Genomic DNA, 18404 nt, shown 5'->3' with positions numbered 1-18404 from the left:
CTGGCTATGTGACTTGGAAAGAAAAGCCCCAGAGAATTCCAAGCTAAACATGTTTCTTGAGTGCCTGGCTGATTAGAGATCAGTTTAGGAGCTGCTGCTGAAGTCTGTTCTGGTTGACAGTACTTAGGCAACTAGCCAGTTCAGCCAAAGAGCTGGCAGTAGAATTTTAGAGAGTATATTCTGGAAGGAACACTACACTACTATTTGGGAGCACCCCCAACAAAGTGGCACTTGGCTTTGGCTGGTAACATCTGTGGACAAATGATCTGTCAGTCTTGACAGGATACCTGCAGCCACACAACTATGCCAGATATATCAGGGACATTATCCAGAAGTATCATTGGGACCAAAGCTTGTGAGCCCTTCTATTTTCATCATTCTTGATAACAGCATACCACTTCACCTATTAAGAACACATAGGCTGATTCTGCATTTAGGCAAGTGCTATCTTTTCACAACCACCAGCTCTTCTGATCTTGCTCTGGTCAGTAGCTCAGTCTATAAACTTCAAGCTGGTACACGTAATTAGAAAATACGACTTTGTCACGTCAGTAAAGTTCTAGCAGCATACATATTTCATTCTTATGACCTCTTACTGAGATAAATAACACCTGAGGTACTAGATTCCTGATTGCTAGGTAGGAAGAAGAGATACATATATACACCTTGGAGGCCCTGTTGCAGATTTTTTAAGGGGATGTGGCATTTCACTGCATGGTCACAAAGTCCCTGACAAGTCTGACATGCAGATTTCTGGGATACACGCCAACAAGATACAATTTCGAAGGGTGCAAATGATATTGCTGGCAACAATGCAAGCAACAGTAGTCAAAATACGTCAGTCTATTATGAACCCAAATGGTCTCGTTGGTCAAGGACTAAGTATGTGCTCTCTTCCTTCCACTCTTAAGAGCTGCAACTTCACTCTAGATCAGAGACAAATTTATCTTGCTTTCTCTACACACAACTGTGGTCGTCTGTCAGTCTGATACCTTAAATCAAAAATATTCTCCAAACGAAATATTCAGATTGAATCCTGAGAATACCAATTATCACCTTGCCATTTGACTAGGAAGATTTCAAGAAGCTGCAGATTTAACGTTGCTAAGTAAAATACACTGATGGTAGCCTTGTCTTGCTTATGCTCACTGGAGAATGGTATATGCTACCCAAAACAGACCTTGTGTGTGCTGTGAGAAAAGAAATAAAATGACAATGTTTCAACAGGATTTTGCTGTAAAATTTAATATTCAAGACGAGTCTCACACTTTGGCTAAGGAGTGTTGAACACGGTTACTTTGTTAGTGACCACTGACACCCTTTGCACTTAAAAGCATAACTGAGGTGACAGAACGACGACAACTGCAGCTTAACACAGCTAGACGGCATGAATCTTTAAAGTTTCCTTTCTTTGGAAGAATTGTTTGGTTAAAATCCTAGATTAAGAACCAGAAGGGAAAAAAATACCCTAAACCTAACCTCTGTGACTTGCATTTTTAAAACAGAATTTTGCCCTTTTATTATTTTAAAAAGAAGACAAAATTAAATCCAACATGGGTTTTTTTTTAATTCTCATTTAAAATTTGAAACATTACAAACAATTTTGTGATTTGAGTTATGGTAACTAACAACACAAATGGGCAGAATGGTACCTTCAGTGTTATAAATTGAGGAAAATATTTCAGTTTTATGGGTAGTGAAGACAGATGTATCTGCACCAAGCATAGCACAGTTTATATTCAAACAGCAAAATAAAGAACACATTTTACAATTAATAACTTTTTCACATATTCTACTTTAGCTTTCTTTTTCTTGGAACTCACATCAACACAAGTGAGGTGAGTTTTCCTTAAGGACAGCTAGAGTTGCCAAGGTAATAAATTAAAATCTAAATCACTCTCTGATACGTATATCCAGAATACTACAAACACACACATAAGCACACTGTTGACTCATATTCAAATTGCCACCAACCCAGACCCCCAGATCTCTTTCTGCAGGACTGCTCTCCAGCCTCTCATCACCTACTTCGTATGTATAATCAGGATTAGTCCATCCCAGGTGGAGAATTCTGCACTTGTTAAATTTCATCAGTTTGGTAACTGCCCAGCTCTCCGGTCTATCCAGATTTCTCTGTAAGACCTCTCTACTCTCAAGGGAGTACACAGCTCTTCACAGCCTACTGTCATCAATGAACTTACTTATGTATATTTGATTCTTGCACCCAGATCATTTATAAAAACATATTTATTATATAATGTGCAATGTATATTGGCATAAGCATTCAAAAGGCTTATGCCAAAAGTCTTTTGGCTCATACTCTTCCAGTGGAAGAAAGCAAAAATCACAATAAAAAGACTTCATGATTTAAGGACTTTATTTGTATCTTTTAATAAAATTTTTAACTTATCCATGCATCCTGATAGTATCTTTATTAAGAAATCTTCCCATTTTACTGTGTCTTAAAATGAGAATGCTTCAAGATGTAAGCTAAACAGAGTGCAAGCCACTTGGAACAGATGAGCAACTATGAACAGAGGAAAATCATGAAAAAGTGTCAGCAGAAGACAGCATCCCAGAGAGATATGGGTCAGTTCTTCAGGTGTTTAGCAGTTAACAGCTTGGAATATCACCAGCAGTACCATGAGACAAGAAGTCCGTAGCAAACAGCATCTATTCTAAAACTATGAAGCAGTCCAGCTTTTTTTAAGACCTGTGTCTTTCAGTTGCTTTTTAGATTTGAGTCCTTCCCCAGCTCTTACTGGTCAAAAGAAAAAATAAAAACAGTCACAAAAAATATATAAAAAAACACCAACAAAAACCCAAAACTAAGTAATAGCTATACCATGATAAATTTCATACTGCAAAAACTGTAAAGTATCTTTAGAAACCTTTTTCCTTTGAGTCTTCCAACCTTTTTCTCCATATTCCATTTCTGTCCCCAGAAATTCAAATTATTGAAGAAATCTAGCCTCTCCCCCAGGTATTTCCCATTAAACTTAGGGTATCTCACATCTTGAACGAGTTTATTTCAGCATATCAGCTCCCATTCTTTACTGGCCTATTAACATCTTGACTCTAATTGTTACTAGGGCAAGTAAGCACGCTTCAGTACACCAAAATCAGCTGGGAAAGGGTTAAGAAAGTATATAGCAGACCTCCTCCTTGCCCCACCACTATAGAAATAACCTTAAAAATAAATAACGTGTTCCAATTTTGTTCAAACACCAAAAAGGGACTGAAGAATAAGGAAATATAATGCTTCTTTCCCTGCAGCCAGTAACACATAAACTTTGAGGAAACATAACCAGCCTGACCAATACTGCTATATTTATACCTTGATAATTAGATACATACAGAATTCACAATACATTTTCAGTCATTTTAATTAACTAGAATTTGAACATTCTGTCTGCATTATTGAGATTCCTGTGGAAACTACAACACATTTTTTAAAAAATTAGGTTTCTAGGTCATAATGCTTGTTCTATTCGTTTTTATAGCAGTAGCTAAAAAATAAATGTAACTGATAGATGCCAACTACATTCACAGGACTACTACCACACCTTTCATAGTAGCAGCTGCTTCTGATGTCACTTTTTCATTTTAGAGTTACAGTAAATTTTGTATTTGACCTAGTTTAAAGGGTATAAAAGTATGCAAGATGACCTAAAGGTGCTGTTTCACTATAGGTCTGAATGCTGACACCATGTGGACTACAAAAGCAGCACCCTAAGGTCAGCGAGCAACATCTGTTCACGCAAGTTGAAAATGGATGTCCCAGATTGACTCAACAGTTATAACTGGCAGTCTTAACAGAAAGAAGATGTTTGCAGTACTGTGTTTTATAAGATTATATTAATATCCTTAAAATCTATGATGTTGAAGTACCACACTGAAGACTAGGAACACTGGAAACAATTTTTATTTGTTCACTGAGGTTTACATAAAACATATTAATTCAGTTAAAAAAAAAGTCTCAATGCAAAAGGCAGTAGTTTGGCTTTTTATTTGTGAAGGATAAAGCGTCTCCTCAAGTAAAATCAAGTTCTAACAATTCTGATGAGTCCACAGATGCTATGTTCACTTACAATTTAATATCAGCAAAAAAAATATGTCAACATTCCAGGTAACTGTAGGAAAAGTGTATACCACACTTATGGCATACAAGATTTGTAACAAGCAAAAAAATACCCTGTTTTAAAAGTAATCTTCCTTCCAAATAGGTTTTCATTTTAGTGCACTCTCTCTCCGTAGGCTTTACATTTAGAATCCTTTATATACAAAAACGTACAACAAATTGGTACAGTATTTATTGCAACAAATTAAGGATGCCATAATATACACAAATTAAATTAGTCCCCTCAATTTGCATACCCTCTTGCTTCTTATTCCTTGCATGAAGCAGTCTCCTTCTCTGGTTCTAAGATTAAGTTCTCTCACTGAAAGGCACGTACTTCTCTACAACAGAAGGAACAGATGCATTAATCTGAAATACCCTGTTTCAAGAGGAACTTTAGCCTACATTTTTGAAGATCAAACATTACAAAAATCCCATTGAGATATAACATTGTATTATTAAATTTGCATGTAAAAACTCAGAGTTACCCTATGACTTTGAACTGAAGTGCCATAAAACTCTATTGATTTAAACTTCCCAAACAGACAGCTCACTTGCAAAAAAACTGTGGTTTTACCTTACTGGATATATTTTTAAGCTTCCAAGGCTCCCCTGTTCCTGTTCAAACTTTGGTAACTTTTGATAGCAACCCGTGAGTGGAAGGCTATCAAAAACTGAGTAAGTGCTTTTCCTTGTGCCTTGCAGTGCAGCAAGTAGTTTGCGTGTTAACGTGATTTAATGAGAATTGCAACTTATATTAGTGTGATATGCCTTTGAAAAATAATACTGTACTTCAGTTGACATGTAGGTAAAGCTACATGGTGAGAAACCAAAGGTTAGAATTTAAAACTTTGATATTTAATAGCATGCTATTAAACAAAATGGCTAAAACATCCCATTCAGGTAAGCTGCCCCAAACTGAAGAGGCACGCAGACTAGCTACATGGATGATGACAACAGTGAGAGCACACTTAAATGGCACCTATGCTACAACCAAGGGCACAGGCCTTTTTTTCATATAGCTCTGGAAAAAAACAGCAACAGTGGAAGTAATCATTATATCAGGACACCAGGATAGTAACACCGCTATGCTGATTTCAGGAAAGAAGCCAGTTTCTCTGCCTAGCCTTGGAAAGGTCAAACAGACTTACAAGTTAAAAACAAGCCTGTAGGGATTTCTAACATGCACATACTGTGCTGTAGAGCATTACTTTAAAAACAACTTGATTAGTTTAGTCAAGAAAAAATGAAAGCAGAGTGATACTATTGCAGTTTATTAACAGGTCACAAAGAAAGAAGAAAAAAACACATCTATTTTCTATAGAACAATACTTAACGTAATTTTTTGTCCATAACGAATGTATATGAACCTACCAAAACATGTAGATTCCTGTAAATGCGTTTAGTTTTTTATTTCCTTCCATTATGAGTTATGAGGGTAAAAAACTTAAACTGAATAAGCTGCTGTTGACTGTACTTAAGCAAAACTGCAACTTTGATTTACTTAACAAAGGACTAAAATGAAAAACCATTAAAGGTCACTCTTGTTTCCTAATTAGTAGCTCCAAGTATGACTGCATATTTATGCTACCTTAAGAAAAACAACCAACCAACCATACCTCTAAATTACTGCAAATATCATGACAAATGTAATGATATCTCCTGAGAGTATATGAATATCATTATCATCAAGTGTCGCCAGTGACTCTTGGATTACTTATGCATTTTGTACTCCTTTTGGTCATTCTTGGTTAAGAAGTGACATGAAGACTGATTACTAAGCTTCAGTCCAGATGCAAAAGACTTAGTTGAAACAAGGAGAAAAAAAATTAACAGAAATACATTCCTAATTAAGGATTTAAAAAGGAAAAAAAAAAAAGAAAAAAGTACTCTACATTAATTTCCGAACTCCCCCCCCCAGCAATGATGTTTTGTGTTTTGCAAAGTTTGGACAGTATTTTATAAAGCTGCTCTGTAGAGATTTGTGGAGTACATTCACATTGTTAGCACTGTCTTCCTCCTATACATAGTGTTTCAAGATAAAAAGTAACTTAAAAAAATTTGAGAGCTTCTCCCCATAAAGGACACAGCAAGCTCTCAATACATATAAACAGAATATATTCACGCTACTGACTAAACATAACTGAAGTCTTTGTTTTCTGAAGCTTCTAACATAATATGATGACTTTGATAATTTAACAACTTACTATACTTTCTGAGCTATCTTGAAACAACAATAACATATTCTTCCTTTATTATCAATAGTTATTCTCTTCTAAAGGTATTCCTTCTTATCTGCTTAGTCAGTTCTCTTCAGCAAATTAATACAAACATGTTGAAATTAAGTTTGGTTAGATCACTCAGTTACACCAATACAATTACTTTTCTTGCAGTCTGACTGAGAGGTTGACATTATCATCTCTTCTGTGAAACACATAAAATTTTAGGTCATCTTGGAGCCCTATAAATAAAGGTCTGCCTACACCACAAGTTACATCACTCTATGTATTTACTCCAGACTATGTCATCTTCAAGCACTACATGTCACATCACTCTCCAGTTTTTCTGGGCTATGTGGACTTGGATCAAAACATCAGGTATTGCTTTTTCATCCAAATCTGATCTTCTTAAAATAAAATACTACTCATCTAGCAGTTCTTTCATCAACAAGATACCACAGTGAGTGAAGAACTGTATTAAATAAATACTTGATGTATTTTACAATACCCATGCCATCAGCTAAATAAAAAACTAATACTGTATTCAAACTGTTGGTATTATATATCATTCAAAAGACTATTTCCAAAACAGCCTGGATCAATAATCTACCTTCAAGCTGCCTGGTGTAGCTGAACTAAATGATAATTTATCATAGCACTTCAATTTGAAGAGGAGATGAGTATTTGGAATTTAGGACAGGGTAGAGGGTTTTTCTGTGGGGTTTTTTGTTCTGTTTTGTTGGTTGGATTTTTTTCCAAATACAGCACTAGCAATGTGATGGTTTTTTTTTGGTAGTCATCACAGTTAAGGGCAAGCACTTCTGTCTATGGTTATGAAGAGTTTGCTTTAATGCAAGTTAATTTCTTAATCATAGTAATTTCTACCACATAACCATAGAAAGTGCAGTGGCAAAAAGATTACCTTTGGACATAATCTGAAAAAAATATATACTGGGAGCAGAGATAGGGCAATCCATTAAGCAACCATTTCAATGAATTTCCAAGATAAACTTTGAAAGGGAATGAATAGAATATGCTTTACCTGATTGAATAACCACAATAGAAATATATAGGGTCCTTGGTACAGCCCTATTTAGACTTTAGGAGTTCTCAGGCTCATCTCTTAAGCTAGGCAATCAACAGGCATATATACACCGCATCATCACTCTAGCATGTTTGTGCGGAAAAAAAACCAAACAAAACCAAAACACCTCATCTTACAAATACTTCCTTTTCTTACTGTTTTCACTTTTGTTTCACCCTTCTACATTCTCTCAGGGACAAGAATTAAATATCCAAGAATGAAATAACTGAAATATGTAAAGCAGGTAAGAAAGTTATGGAGTACTTTGGAAACTCCACTACTAAGACTCCAACTGCAAAGTGGATTTATAACAGTTTAAAAGTCCTATGCATATTAGAATGTTCTACAATAAGATACCTGGATTTATTTTTTTCTTCAGTTAAACTGTTTAGAAATGCACAGAAAAAACCCACCAAAACATCAGAAATCCATTCTCTGAAAACCTCTGATACTATTTTAGTGAACTTTCCCTCTAGGGTTTTCAGTGCTTCTATTTTAAGGTATGCAAATAAAAAAAAAAAAAAAAGGTAACAGGTAGTTGCTGACTTCAACACAAGCTTCAGTCATGACACCGTATTTGTAACAAAAATATCATACCTTCCTCTCCATTTCTCTGGAACTCACATGCTGAAGACAAATGGTGTTTATCTTCTTGCCCACTAAATTCTTGCCCATTTAAAATTCAAGTGATCTTGACATCCCTTCTCCAACTACATGCATATGAAACACAGTAGTGAGCTTTCTCAGTGAAACAGCTTATCATCCATACTCCACTGCTGTTGCTAGAAGTAACTTTGACTTCTATATACAAACCTTCGTGGATGATTGGCATCAAATAGTGTTGTATCATCATCGTCATCATCTTGCTCTAATGGGGTGAGCTCCATGTTTTCTATGTTTGTATCCAAAACGCCGTACCTTCGGGTTTTTCTGCTTCGCCTTCTGAGCCTGAAATGTATTTTAAAACACTTAAATTCTACAAATTATTCTCTACTTTCTATTCCCACAATGCATGAAAACTATCCCTTAAAATATAACTATATTGATACTTGTCGTAAATTTCTAAAAAAACATAGTATATGTAAAGCGTACACACTCAGGTGTAAGAAATTTAGAGAACAATTCTAAGTGCCAAGAGCTAATGAAATATTTAAGGCTAGTAAGTATGTTATTTGTAGTTTTGAGTAGAAATACTGTAGCAGATACAAAAAGCCTAAACAAGCACTTTATAGCTAAATGCAAGAGCCGGTGAAAAATGGCCAGTTAAAAGTATGCAAAGGCATACTTTTAGCAGATTCTACAATAAGCAACTGGCTCTAGGACAAAAGCACTCCCAGATATTCTAGACCAGAAATTAATTTGAACACAAAATAGGAAATGAAGGCAAGCAAGTTCATGCTATTTATATATGCAAAATTCCTGTTATCTCACTATATACTTTACTTTTTTACTTAATGGTGTAAAAAGGAAAGTGAGTCCCTACTTTGAGTTGAGAATAACCTAAGACAGTCACAGCAAATATCCAGATTGCTGGAAATGAAAAAAAACAAACAAAACAAATCTTATCAGAAGGCTGGCAGAAATTTCTAGATTCAAATGAATGCTGCTCAAAAAGGGATAAAAGAAATTGTAATGTGAAAACTTTCTCTATATACAGATTAGTCAAAAGACTAAGGCTAAAAGGATAATGGAGATGCTTACACAACATACATGGACATGGAGAGTGGGATCGAGTGAGCCCTCAGCAAATTTGCTGATAACACTGAGCTGTGTGATGCAGTTGGCACACTTGAAGGAAGGGATGGGATGAGATGGGATGATATCCAGAGGGACTACATGTGAGAAGTAGGCCAATGCCAAACTTATGAAATTCAACAAGGCCAAGGGCAAAGTCCTACAGCTGGGCCCAGGGCAATCCCAGGCAAAGCTACAGGTTGAGTGGAGAAGAGATTCAGTGAAGCCCTGTGGAGAAGACCTCGGGGGTGCTGGGTGACAAGAAACTGAACATGAGACAGCTTCAGTGTGCAGTTGCAGACATATACCACCCATGTCCTGGCCTGCATCAAAAGGTGTGTGACCAGCAGGTCGAAGGAGGTGATCCTGCCCCTCCACTTTGCTCTCATGAGACCCCACTTGGAGTATTGTTTGCAATTCTGGTGTCCTGTCATGGTTTAAGCCCAGCCGGTAACTTGGCACTACGCAGCCACTCACTCACTCCTCTTTCTTCCCTCCCTGCTCCTGGAGGGATGCAGAAAAGAACCCCTCCTCACTTGGCAGAGCATGAGACTGAAAAAGTCTTGATCAGAGTAAGCATTACTTAGCAACAACTAAAAACATCAGTGTGTTATCAGCATTGTTCCCAGGCTAAAGTCAAAAACACAGCAATGCACCAGCTACTAAGAAGGAGAAAAATAACTGTTACAGCTGAACCCAGGACATGTCCTCAACATACGCAGGACATGGAGCTGTGGCAGCAAGTCCAGAGGAGGGCCACAGGAATGATAAGGGGCTGGAGCACCTCCTGTATGAAGACAGGCTGAGAAAGTTGGGGCTATTCAGCCAGCAGAAGAGAAGCTGAGTGGAGACCTCTTAGAAGCCTTCCAGTATCTGAAGGAGCCCTGTAACGAAGCTGGAGAGTCCTTTCATCAGGGACTGTTACAACAGGACAAGGGGTAATGGGTTTAAACCTAAACAGGGGAAATTCAGGTTAGATATAAGGAAGAAGTTCTATACTGTGAGGGTACTGAGGCACCGGAACAGGTTGCCCAAAGAAGTGGTGAATGCTCCATCCTTGGCAGTGTTCAAGGCCAGGCTGGACAGAGCCTTGGGCAACACCTGGAATAGTGAGAGGTGTCCCTGCCTGTGGCAGGGAGGTTGGAACTAGATGATCTTAAGCTCCTTTTCAACCCTATCCATTCTGTAATTCTATGAATGGACATAGCTCATAGGTCAGGAACGTGCACACAGCACTCAAAGTGAGGCCAGAGCATCACCGAATATAGTGGGATAATCACCTCCTTTGATTGTTTGACCATGCTGTGTTTTATGCACCCCAAGATGCAGTTCACACTCTTGGCTGCCAGGGCATACTGCTGATTCATGCTGAGACTGCTGCTGACCAACACACCAGATCCCTTTCTGCACAGGTGCTCCAGCCACTCCTCTCCCAGTTTTCACTTGTGTCCAGCATTATTCTGTACCAGGTACAGATTCAAGCCCCACTCACTACAACCCTTCGAACCCTGCCATTCAGCCACTTCCATCACCCAGCACACCATAAACCTGCTCATCCCACATTTGGGCAATTCGTCCAGAAGGCAACTATGAGGGACAATCTCATAAGCCTTACCAAAATGCAGAAAAACTACACCCACTGCCTTCCCTTCATCCACTAGGTGGGTGACCTAGCTGAAAGTCTGTAAAAAACCCCAAAACTTTTATGGCTGACAACAACATGCATGGTTTTATTCCAATAAAATCTTTAAAAATGAAACTGGGAAGTTTGTACTTCATCCCTAAATTTCTTATACAACTATTGCCAAAAATATTTCAGCCTCAATTCAAATTCTAAGCATATGCTTCATCTCCCAATTTCAGAAGCTAGATGCAACAGAAAGATGCAGCAGAATTACAGAATAACAGGACAACCACAACCTACTTTACAAAACCTTCCCGTTTACAGTAGCGTCTCCAGGCAATGCTCCAGTTTCAAATGCTGAAGAGCAACCTTCTTATTGCCAAAACCAGAATATCCAACAACTGCAACTTAACCAGAAAATAACACTAGTAGATGAGAATTTCCTTCTCTAGTTCCTGCAATTAACTTTCCATAGTATTACTCAGAACTCCAACTCTTAGGAGGTACAGGAACACTGAGAAGTGCTCTTGTCCACTTCCACTTGCTTATGTTTTTTTTTTCCTTTAAGATATAGTATCATCAAGATATGGATTCTAAGAAAAATAAAGATCTAAGCCTGCTCAAGAGCTATGGAGCAATTGGGATAGCCTAGCTCACTTGGACTGCATGTCTTAATAACTGCCCCCACAGACCACTGTCTCTCAACTATCTTTCTGGAATACACGACAAAGGTACTGAACATACACCAGTGTATCTAACTACAGTAAAAAATACAGAGAGAACTTGCTGCATACTGAATGTGCTTTATGCATAATCACAAATTCGGGCTTACCTAGAGGAGTTCACAGTTTGAGCATGACAGCAAGTAAAACTCCAAGAACAACAAAACACCGTGAAAGACACTGCAATTAACTGAAAAATCATGTTGAGTTACACAGCCAGTATTTCTATGAGAAATATAAAGGCAGATGACTGATAGCCCATGCTTTTTAAGGGACCTTTCCTAAAGACAGTGTGAAATAGAGAAGTTTATCAAAAAACAGTAAGCAGAAAAGAAATATGTCTACTGACAAAGAGGAGATGGAACAAATCCTGTAGCTCAGTGAGACAGAACTATGCAAACGGGACAATAACCCAGAGAATGTACAAAACTAAGTTCAGGATGTCAGTGGTGACATGCCCCCTTGAAGGGAGCAGGGGGCAGCCAGACGAGGCCCGACAATGATGAGCGGTAACCCCTGCGACAGCAGAACCAGACTGAGCGCCTTTCCGCCGGCATTACCCAGACGCCTCACCCGGCGGCGCTGCCCGCAGCAGCGGCGCCAGGCCCAGCTCGCCGGCCCCCATGCGGGAGCCGAGGCGACCCTGACAGCCAATACCGCTGGCCAGGCCCGGCCCGGCCCCTCAGCGGCCTGGAGGGGACAGCAGCGTCTGCCCCGCCGGCCCGCCCGCCCGCTCCCCGCAGCACCGATGGAGCCAGCGCGGCCCCCTCCCTCACCGCACTGTCCGGATAACGAAGTAGACGATGAGGGCGGCGCTGGCCAGCACAAGCACGGACAGAGCGCGCTGGGTCATGGGCTGGCCTTGCTCGGGCGGCGCCGACACCTCGGCCAGGCGACTGCTGCTGCTGCTTCGTGTGGCGGCCCCGCCGGCCACCTCGGTGGGGAGCGGGGAGGCGATGTTGGCACTCCGGAGGTGAAGGGCCGCCGCCGCAGCCTCCCCGCAACGGGCAGCTAGCAGAAGCCCCGCCAGCAGCCAGGGCAGCGGCGGCGGCCACATGTCGGCCTCTGCTCCTTCCCGGCGCACACCTCCACCAGCGCACCCCTCCGCCCGCCGCGGCCTAAGCGCGGCCGGGCCCTGCCGCCGTCTGGCCGCCGGAAGCGGAAGCGCTGCTCGCCGGGCGCCGGCCGCTGCCATGGGAGCGCGTTGAGGCCTGCAGTGTCGCGCGCTCCCCGTAGCCCGCAGCGGCTGGGGCTGCTGGCGGTGCTGCTGGCGGTGCTGGTTCGGGACAGATAAGCAGAAGGAGGGCTTGGAAAATATTAGTGCCTGAAGGCTGAGACTACAGCTGTTGTTTCAGTTGAGGCCAAATGGTGGAAAGACCAAAGAGTCAGTAGGGTTGGAAGGGACCTCTGGAGATCATCCAGTCCAACCCCCCCTGCCAGTTCAGAGCGATCTGGAGCAGGTCACACAGGAACATGTCCAGAGAGGGAGATTCCACACACACCCCGGGGCAGCCTGTTCCCTCACACACCCCGGGGCAGCTCTGCCACCCTCAACGTAAAGAAGTTCTTCGTCTCTGAGTATAATTTGTTGAGGTAAACTTCTTGTGTTTTAGTTTATGGCCATTGCTCCTCGTCCTGTTGCTAGGCACCACTGGAAAGAGCCTGGCCCCATACTCCTGGCACCAGCCTTTGAGGTATGTATATGCTTTAGATACGTTCCCTCTCAGTCTCTCTTCTCTAGACTAAACAGGCCCAGCTCCCAAAATCACTTTTCATAAGAGAGATAGTCCAGGCCCCTGATCATACTTGTGGCCTTCACTGGACACTCTCCCGTAGCTGTCTTGTACTGAGGAGCCCAGAACTGGACACCGTTCTCCAGATGTGGCCTCACCAGGGTCTAGCAGAGGGGAAGGATTACCTCCCTCGACCTGCTGGCTGTGCCTCTCCTGAGGCACCCCAGGTCAGTCTTGTGTCTCCTGGTCACGAGGGCAAACTGCAGGCTCATGGTCAACTTGTCACCAATACTCCCAGGTCCTTCTCAGCTGAACTGCTCTCTAGGTGTCAGCCCCAGCCTGTACTGCACTTGGGGAAAATGGTTGTGTCTCAGCCCACCACAGCCAAAGGTCATGGAACAGTCAATGCATTTTGAAGCTGGTGGCCATTCATGGACAGGTAAGACAGGTTAACACTTTGTACAAAGTCTGACATAGTGATTATCATGTTGGTGTCACACACGTTCCTTAAATAAAATGCTGTTCTGGTAGGATAGCCCTTTAACCATTAAAGTCAATTGTTAATTTTCTTTGGCTTCTATTTTACGAACAGTAAACTACAGTGAGGCTCACAGGGGTCAGTTGTGCATACAGAACATCTATGCACACTGGCAGTCAGTTCTTTTTCATTTGTCATGGTGTAAAAAGAAATGGATAAAAAGCCAAGGTAGCAAAGAAGCCTTGTACAATAATATTTCTGCAGTTGAAGTAATGGGTAACAACCAGATTTTGTGTATGAGCAGACCTGTTTTGATACCACAGAGCCCTTAAATTTTTCAGTTTATCAATCATACTGGATCATGTAAAATCACGTATGGATAATTTCAACAGTTAAAATGCACTATTAACAAGTTAATTGTTAGTTAACTTGGAAAACAAGGTCTTGAGTCACACAAACGGGACAGAATTTGGAAAGGGTGAAACTGTTTTGTATAACATCTGCCCTTTTAACTATCATCTATATGTCTTCCCCTTGAAAAAACATTGTCCTTCTACTTTGAACAGCAGTTTTTGCAGAAAGTGCTATAGGAAGCATGTGAATAAGCTTTCTTGATAGCTTTTTCCATCATTAATAACATCTATAGAACTTGACTGATTGAGGTCTTCACCCCCGCACTTTCTATCAGGTTTCTTCCCCATGAATTCCCTTGGGGTGTGTTTCTTCCTGACAAGTTCAAGTGTTTGGCTTCCAGCGCAGTGGCTTATGACTGAAGAACACATTACATACAAAAGTCAAGGTGGAATGCTTTTAAAACATCAGTCACTGATGTTAAACTAACCTAAAGAATTGTCAGTGGTGGATGGGTTGTGTAAGATGTAACAGTGCTGGAATACTCAGGGGAATGTGGTGATTTGTCTCTTGGCAAACTGTATGTCAGATGCAAAACTTGAAGGGAAAATTGTCTTGGTCAGTGTAGATGGCTTACTGTTCAAACTTTTTAAATGTCCCTATTTACAATACTATCCTTCTTAAAACTGAGGGTTCCAGTTCTGTATGGGCAGGGAAAGTTGCCTTTTGAAGTTTTTTTCTACAATGAAAAGCTAGTGCTTTTATTTCAGCAAGGTAAAATAATCTCTGAATTTTCAGAAAAAAAAAAATAGTACAGCATTTATGTTCTTTATTTTAAAAGAAATAATTATTGATGTGTTTATAGACTTTTTTGGGGGTTTTAATATTTGAAATGCATAGATTTTTTTTTTTTTTTTTAGTATTTAGCCCAACTATAAATAATCTTCAAGTTTGTATGCAAAAATTTTCTTTGAGAGTGCTATAAAATACTTCTTAAATGAAACGTGACATAACTTTGAACCTGTATGTGGAAATTTATTTGACAATTATAGTTAAGTTTTTTAAGTTTAGTTGCCTGTTAGCAATTGTTGTGTAATTTATTGCTTGGAGCCAAAGACAGGAAAGAGAATAAAGAACAAATGGTAACATTCTGTGATCATCCTGGTGTACAGTAGCTTTTAAAAGAGGTGTCCTAGGTTTATTTTCCTCTATTCTGTGTGTAAACTTAGAACTTTTCTTACTTACGAAAGAAATAAAGAACTTTCATATCTTTTCACCCAGAATGTGAAAAAACTTGAGTGCCAGTGAAAAACATTGAGACTCCTAAATTGCCCATTCACATTAATGGAGCTTACTTGACTTTGTACCTTTCAGAAAAACAAAATTGGACAATTTTTTTATTATTTTTTTTTTAAGTTCCCTCAAATAGGCCTTGTGGATGAATTGAAAGAGCAGAGAAATTACTTTGCAAGATTATGTGAGTGTCAAGGATGTCTGGAAGGAGGCCTTTTCATCAGGAAATGAAATGGTAATTCAGAGAAAGATACTTAGGAGCTCTGTATATTCTTTCTATTTTCTTCTCTTGGTAGTTCAAGTAAAATGTCATTATGAGTTTCCTGATAACTTGTGGTGACAATGGGCACATCTATTTCAGCTCTCAGTCCTATCAGCCTGTTGATGTCATCCTTTGTGAAGCCCTTGTGGGATGACTTTCAGGTGATCTTGAGACAAGAAGACACCAGAAGTGACTGTGCTTCTCTGCTCAGATAGAGTGCTACAGCTAGGTCCTCTGCCACTGTAAGCTGTATTAAGTTCTTAAGCCTGAATAGCACTATCTGATTCAATAGGTGTCCAAACCACATTCTAATCACTATTATTTATGCTGTCTGAGGACATCATTGTCCAAATATATGTATACTTACCCTTTCATAGATCAGAAATCTTTTCAAGCAATCAATTAAAAAAACCCCAGTGGTTAATCTCTCCCTTTTCTTTTAAAGATTCATTCCCCAGTGATATGCAAACTAAGTAACTACTGACTGTTGCAGAGGATTGCAGAACAATATACTCTGCAAAGACATTACAGATACATTTTCTACAGATACATATATATATATGAAAATAAATAAAAAAAAAAAGAAAAAGAAAGGAAAAGTGGTGCATTTCACTTTTATGTTATGTTAGCTGGAGATTGGTCCCTGACTGCTTTTTAGAATGCAGCTGAGTGCCTCTTTAGGTAAGTGCCTTTAAAAATCTAGCTATTTAGGTCTACACCATTGTTATTTTAAATGTCTTCAGTAGCTCTGGACCAAACTATTTCAGCTATTGCATGTAAAGAAAGCTTTGTGAAAAAGACTATTATTTCCTGTGTGTAAAAATAGTATCTAGAATCTGAAGGTAAGCAATCATTCTAAAGTTTGAGAAAACAGTGTCTAAAACATGTTTTGAATGGTATTCTGGTGGTGTATGCAGACATACCTGAGGAGATATAGGATGGCTCTTCCTCTATGTGTGCAATTACAGGGCCAGAAACTACTGTCTCTGGTAGCACTGAACTGCACAATTCTGTGGTGTTGTTATCATTGTGTTTCTGCAGAAAATGGTTATCATCATTAAAATAATTGATTGTATTTCTGTCTAAGCTTTAGATAAAATGTCTTGAAGGGATGGAGGAATCTCATTGTCTTTAATATTATATTTTCATGTTTGTTTATTACCTATTGTCTTTATAATGTCAAAAGGCTCTGGTAGTGCCAGGATCAATTTCTTGTGTTTAAGAACATGAAGTATGGGTTTTTATTGTAAATCAAACATATGCTTAGGAATATATCACATAAGTTTAAATTCTTTTTTGAATAGAATGGGGTGATACTTGCTAATAAAACCACAGCATTTTATGCACTCTGTATTTTGATTTCTTATTTTAAGCAGGAGAGTAAGAGTTAACAATAAATGTTGCTTTTTAATAGTGCTTTTGTAAAATTGGGTTGCCAGATACTATCTGCTTTTAATATAACAGCAAATTACTGAAGGTAGGCAAGATACTTTAATTTGTTTCAAAGAAGAAATCAGTTTATATATGGCTATAAAAAAAATCAGTTGTTTGTAGCAGCAATAAATTGATATAAGGATTTTAAAATTAGTTTTTATTGCTGATCTGAACAAATGTTTCTGTGGAAGGTTTTCATCTGCATCAGTGTCTTCCAGTGTTCTAGTGAACAGTATTTTTCTTTCATTACTATCAAGTTTATCTTTCGATCCAGCAGCTTCCAGCAAAATCTAAGCTGTTTACCCATATATGGAAGCAAGAAGTTGTCATGGTTTTTATCATGCATTGTTATACGTGATTTATCACAGTCTATCACTACTTATCTTTTCTTGGCTGAATTATCTAAATCTGTGATTCCTACATGTTTTGAGCCTATGGACCATTCCAGCCTCTTCCTCTGTCACAAAGACATAGTGAAATTCCTAGAGGTGCTGTGTATCAGTTGGAGGGTTGGAGGTTTGGGCTTCAAAATAGACAGTACTGCTTACCACTTTAGTTACGTGCTAAAAATATAATGTATCTTTTTTTCACAGATTTATGTTTATGACTGTCTCATTAGACACAAGAATTTTATCCTTGATGTCCACATGCATGAGTACTCTCTTGACTTACATGATTATTTGCATTTTAAAGTAATATGTTTTTTTCTGAAACTTTTGTGTTTTCCTTGCTTGCATTCTTCCTCGCAAAAGCATCAAAAATTCAGTGTGTTCCCTCAGTTGAGAAGTATACTGTTTAGGGCCTTAGTGCACTCCCAAAAGATGGTGTTCATGAACTCGAAAAAGAGAGGCAAAAAAACCTGTAAAATCTCTGCAGTTTTTCATGTGTTGTAAACATTACCATCACTATTTTAGGAACAATAAAAATACAATAGTTAATCAGTTACAAAAATCCATTTTTATTTCCTCTCTGAAATGATACCATAATTCTCTGCTTAGAGCTGCCTGGACCACTCACAAAGTGTGAATTAAATCTCAAAGGTTTAGATCCTCGATGTTATGCACACATCTAGTTTACGTTGACAGTCGTAAGATTAAGTACAATTGTACTTTGAAGATTTGTAGAGTTCATTATTAAATTTTACCATAACCCAGGAACATGTGGTGGTGTTAAGTCAGTTTAATACCTGACTGGTGTTCAACGTAAAAGTGAGTTAGAAATATTTGCAAATACAGCCTACACCCATGAATTAGGGTGTCAAAAAGCAGAGTTTTACAATTGGACTTTAACAAATGTTTTTATCTTTCCTTACTCTGAGTCTTCAAAGACATGCTGAGTGAAAGAGGGAAA

The 18404-nt window shown here is 39.1% G+C and overlaps 1 protein-coding gene and 1 long non-coding RNA gene across 5 annotated transcripts; one reads left to right on the top strand and one right to left on the bottom strand.

Moving 5' to 3' along the window:
• Window positions 1-1844: 1844 nt before the first annotated feature.
• Window positions 1845-12734, bottom strand: FAM174A (family with sequence similarity 174 member A). Of its 3 annotated transcripts, none has more exons than XR_010608766.1 (4): window positions 12280-12734; window positions 8237-8371; window positions 4378-4461; window positions 1845-2761 (listed from the first exon to the last, which is right to left on the bottom strand). XR_010608766.1 is itself a non-coding variant. In XM_065662818.1 (3 exons), exons 1-3 carry the CDS (start codon window positions 12696-12698, stop codon window positions 4440-4442), a joined length of 576 nt encoding a protein of 191 aa, XP_065518890.1. In that variant the 5' UTR covers window positions 12699-12734; the 3' UTR covers window positions 3995-4439. The 3 variants fall into 3 exon arrangements, 1 of the variants encoding a protein (XP_065518890.1); XR_010608765.1 differs by lacking the exon at window positions 1845-2761 and adding an exon at window positions 8021-8133 and having other exon boundaries at window positions 3995-4461; XM_065662818.1 differs by lacking the exon at window positions 1845-2761 and having other exon boundaries at window positions 3995-4461.
• Window positions 12694-17636, top strand: LOC136005392 (uncharacterized). Of its 2 annotated transcripts, none has more exons than XR_010608767.1 (3): window positions 12694-13197; window positions 13535-13675; window positions 15482-17636. It is a non-coding gene; the product is annotated as an uncharacterized LOC136005392 (long non-coding RNA). The 2 variants fall into 2 exon arrangements; XR_010608768.1 differs by having other exon boundaries at window positions 12694-13675; window positions 15482-15593; window positions 15720-17636.
• The last annotated feature ends 768 nt before the right edge of the window (window positions 17637-18404 follow it).

This window comes from Lathamus discolor, chromosome Z (assembly GCF_037157495.1).
Source record: "Lathamus discolor isolate bLatDis1 chromosome Z, bLatDis1.hap1, whole genome shotgun sequence".
Classification (NCBI taxonomy): Eukaryota; Metazoa; Chordata; class Aves; order Psittaciformes; family Psittacidae; genus Lathamus; species Lathamus discolor.
Note: the sequence above shows the minus strand (reverse complement) of the source record. Positions and strands in the feature narration are given on the sequence as shown.